The following is a 4,282-nucleotide window of genomic DNA, read 5'->3' as shown; positions in this document are numbered from 1 at the left end:
CTATTGTGGCCACTTTGTCCGCCCGTCCGTCCGTCCGCTCATTCGTTGAGACGCTACTAGTTCTTTATCTTAAGAGCTATTGTTCTACTTTTTTCGCTATTTGGTTCGTTATGGTGTCGAGGCTTGTACAAAGGAAGGAATTTTTTCTGAGTTTATTGCTAAAAAAGTTATTTTCAAAAAATTATCAAAGTCCTCGTGTGAGATCGAAAGGACTTCAGCGCATTTTTGTGTGGCAGATCAGTATTCTATTAGCCACTTTCGACTCAACCATCAATAACAGATCTTGTCGAAGGCTACTACATTCACTAACCGCTTCCCACTTTCCGCGCGCACCCGCAATTTGCTTTTAAAGTTTTGACTCCACCATCAGTAAGATCGTGTCGCGGGCTACCACATTCCCTTTGACGGTACCACTTCCGACGTCCCGTTCACTCGCAATTCACTTCTATTGGCGACACGAGAAAGAGAGACAGCGATTCGAGATTTACGAAACGTTAAACCGCGTGAGTTCGCAACGGAAGGTAAAAGGCGCCCGAAGTTGACTACTTCTCGAAGACGCGCGCGCGCGCCTCGCAAAAGGTCGTTAATTTCGCCCCTAGGACAAAAAACAAAATTCCGCCACGCAAGAGTTGTGCGCGTTTACAACATCTTTCCGACGACACCAATTTGAAAAGAATCGGACCAAAACTGTAGTAGAAGATAGAAAAAAACTGAAAAACCTTCACGTTAGTATACTACGCTCGAGGATGACGCCCAGATGTCGCCAACCCCACATCATGTAGCCATGTCCCTAAGGTTGACAAATTTCACGGCCTTGTAGATACACGTACACCCGTTGCCTTTCTACAAAAGTTCTTCTACGCGCCCACATTTGCTGCCAGCCAGCCAGCCAGCCACCCAGCCAAAGTGAGATTAAAAGCTACTTTTTACAAATAAATTTGCAAAAATGCGCTAAAAACAACAAACCGTTTTTTACATGTTCTATAATTTTACAGTTTTGCCTTTTATTAACGATCCTAGAGATCGTTTTTAATTTTGTATTGCTGTCTGTCGTCTGTCTGTTGGTCTGTCCGTCTGTTCCTTTGTCTGTCTGTCCCTCTATCTGTCCGTGTGAGCGATAAGTTTGGTTAGAAATGTCCGATCGCTTTGACATCTCCGTTAGTTATGAACTGAATATGGGCATAGCTTTAGCCATATAATACGCAATGCCAAAAGTTGAATCGATTCGATTCAAAATTCACAGTGCCCTTTTCGCATCTCGACCATTTATAAACCGAATTGCAAACTTTAATTTATAAAAGTATTTGAATGGAATTTGATACATAGGTGCTCGGAATAAAGGAAAATCTAACGTTAGTTTCAAAGTTTAGATTTGCGCATGCGCAGTTCCAACTTTCTTATTTAGAAAAGCATTGAAATGAAATTCTTCTTATAAACTGAAATTGAAGTAGCACGTCAAAAATAGATTGCACATTTGCAACGCTATCTTTCATATTTGTGGCCGGATTTTTACGATTTTAACAGAAGTTGCATCTTACAAATGGGAACTGAATGCAACTGGAAATGCGCTTTTTGTAAATCGTTTACGATTACTTCTTAACTTGTTTCGAATACATTTGCGAAAATGCGCTAAAACAGCATTACTTCAATAACTCGCGAATGCAAATTAGATGTAGAAGGTCACTACAAGAGTGGTTGGCAATAGAGTCCAATACGGAGGACTATATACAAACTGAATATAATCAAATAGTCAATTGAAAAGTCTAAAGCACAGCTCGTAATAGGCAACGAAAAGGAATTGATTACGAACAAACTTTTAGTCCCGTAACCAGAATGCCTACAATTAGAATATTGCTAAGTGCTAAGGACACTTCGCACTTGTCGGCATTTCCACAGCGTGTCTAAATGGAAAGTTCATAGAAAATATAATTATGCAGCACCCAGATAGCGTTAGCGATGGATCTTTAAAGGTCTGTCAAGGCTTTTATGGTTTGAAACAAGCACCAAGGTGTTGGAGCTCCTGCTTTGAAAAGTTTCTTCTTGAAATGGATTTTAAGCAGGCCTACGCTGATTGCTGATGCTGCCCGATTATGAAAACAGCTGAGAAAAAGAAGATACTCATTACCCTGTATGTAGATGATGGTCTTATAGCAACAAGTGATGCGAAACTCAAATTTTTATATGATCTGAGACAGAAATAAAAAATTGCTGAAAAACCTACAAATGCGCGAAGAAAATAAAATTAGAGAGCAGTTGGTCGGAAGGGTTTCTGTCAAAAGTCAGCTTGACGGACTTGGAGGAACCCCCTGCTGCTGTTTATCATTAAAATAAATTACCTACATATTTGTAAAGAAAAATCAATTTACTTTAATCAATATAAACAACTGGACACTACCGAAAACAACAATTATGAGGTACAAAATATTTACAAAAAATTAACAAATTAATATGTACATTATGTACAAAAAGTAAAAATATCACATTCTAACTAACTAAATTACAGTCCTGTTATTGCACGAATACTGAAGTCCGTTAACTTTTTGGGTACTTCACTTGCAGGTGAACTGACAGTTTTTGGTAACACTTGGGGAACTAGAGGTGATTCGTAATAGTTGCCGGTGTGTAAATCGAACTGTTGGGGGAGGTAAAATGGCGGGTACATGTAGTTGTAAGGAGCAAATGAATAATGATTGTAGTACATGTGGAAGGGGTTCAATGGAAATTGGGAAAGTCTTGATTCGATGATCCTACTTTCCGCGGCCATATCAAGCGAAGGTGACGAAGAGTTCGAACTCGAATCGATAATTTCCCGTTTTATATCGTAATCCTCTTCTTTGACGGCCCGTTTCCGCTTCGATTTTCCCTCTTCATTTTCTCGAAAACCTTTCGCGAACGGATTGTATTCGATTTTCAGTTTTGTTATTTGTTCGTTCTGCAACAAGGACATAATTGCATGTTAGTTTTAAGTGTGAAATTTGTGAAGATTGAGTAGTCGGACGACTGTCGTCAACAGTTATTTGCTTGTTGTCTACAGAAACACGATAAGTCTAAGAGGGTTGCAGCGCCGGGCGGCGCCAAGTGCTATTCGCAAAGTTTTGACCGACAGACATTAAGATATAATTGCTTGTTTTCTGTGTTATCTAATTTTAAGGGCGTTCGTACCTGATATGCCGTGACTGCTATGAACTGCGTTTCAGGAAATGCGACCGACGTCGTTGGCGACATCCAAGGCAGAGAACGGGGATCGACCGTTTTCACAATTGTAATTGTAGGTTGATACTGGTGCATTGATGATAAGACCACCAACCCTAGTGGAGGTGACATAGTGTTGGATAGTTTGGCTCTGTAATAGGAAAAGAAATTTATAGAGCGTGATTCTAAAATTATGGTTCTTTACGTACTTTGCAAAAGACACGGTTTGAGACATCCAATGCGCGCCTGTTGCGGGTGACTCTGGATGAATGTAAACTCGTTGACTGTGATTTTTTTCTTCGGAACCGGCGAGTGTCCAGCCTGTGCTGGAGTAGTATTTAAAGCGATGGTTCGACGCCAAATGAAATTGCAGCATTACGCAGTAATAAGCTGAGGGGTCCAGTCCAGATATGGTCACTCTTATGTAAGGAAACATTCTCCTGAAATGAATGAAAGTGTTAACACTAAGGCAATAAATCAGATTCGCTTTATGTAAAGCATGAAAACTATTTTCAATTTAGCGTGGTCTGCGGTCAGCGGTCTGCAATATTTGTATCATATGTAAGGCTACGTTCAGACACGGCGATAATCGCGTGATTCTCACGAGGATCTTGTTTACATGAAAATGTTCCAAATTGTTCAGACAAAACCGCACGAGATCCGCGTGACAATCACGCGATTATCGCCGTGTCTGAACGTAGCCTAAATGTATTGTACCTGCTAACGTGTCAAACAGAGAGCGTTGTATTGTAACCGTAGAGCGCGCGGTCTATCATCAGAGCCTTAGATCAATATGTATGATTTAAGATCAGAGCAGTTTTAATATGTTACATAGATCGCGCGGTCTGATAGGTATTTTTAACAACCGCTCTGATGGAATGCGCGGTTTCTTCTTGCCTCTGTTCATAGACTAGGACTTTTGAGAGGAGAAAGAGAGAGCCTTGGTTTATTAGAAAAAAATTCCCTTGGAGAATGACTGCAAATACTTATCATTGATAAGTAAAAGACATTTCGGGAAATAAACTTGAGCGTCACATTAAAAAAAGGTTTTCGTTTTAAGAGGAGTACAACTTTAGCGCATTTTTCATGA

At 40.1% G+C, this 4,282-nt stretch overlaps 1 protein-coding gene across 1 annotated transcript; it reads right to left on the bottom strand.

Moving 5' to 3' along the window:
- Window positions 1–2,388: 2,388 nt before the first annotated feature.
- Window positions 2,389–3,629, bottom strand: LOC116169509 (T-box protein 2-like). The gene is made up of 3 exons (XM_031485624.1): window positions 3,402–3,629; window positions 3,163–3,343; window positions 2,389–2,932 (listed from the first exon to the last, which is right to left on the bottom strand). Exons 1-3 carry the CDS (start codon window positions 3,626–3,628, stop codon window positions 2,498–2,500), a joined length of 843 nt encoding a protein of 280 aa, XP_031341484.1. The 5' UTR covers window position 3,629; the 3' UTR covers window positions 2,389–2,497.
- Window positions 3,630–4,282: the final 653 nt, after the last annotated feature.

Source organism: Photinus pyralis, unplaced genomic scaffold (assembly GCF_008802855.1).
Source record: "Photinus pyralis isolate 1611_PpyrPB1 unplaced genomic scaffold, Ppyr1.3 Ppyr1.4_LG4, whole genome shotgun sequence".
NCBI classification, from domain to species: Eukaryota; Metazoa; Arthropoda; class Insecta; order Coleoptera; family Lampyridae; genus Photinus; species Photinus pyralis.
This window is presented reverse-complemented; position numbering and strand designations above follow the sequence as displayed.

Coding starts and splice junctions, on each gene's coding strand:
- LOC116169509 (XM_031485624.1), bottom strand. CDS start 3,628: ATGTTTCCTTACATAAGAGTGACCATATCTGGACTGGACCCCTCAGCT. Junction 3,344..3,401: donor CAAACCGTGTCTTTTGCAAA/GTACGTAAAGAA, acceptor TTCCTATTACAG/AGCCAAACTATCCAACACTA. Junction 2,933..3,162: donor TAGCAGTCACGGCATATCAG/GTACGAACGCCC, acceptor TCCTTGTTGCAG/AACGAACAAATAACAAAACT.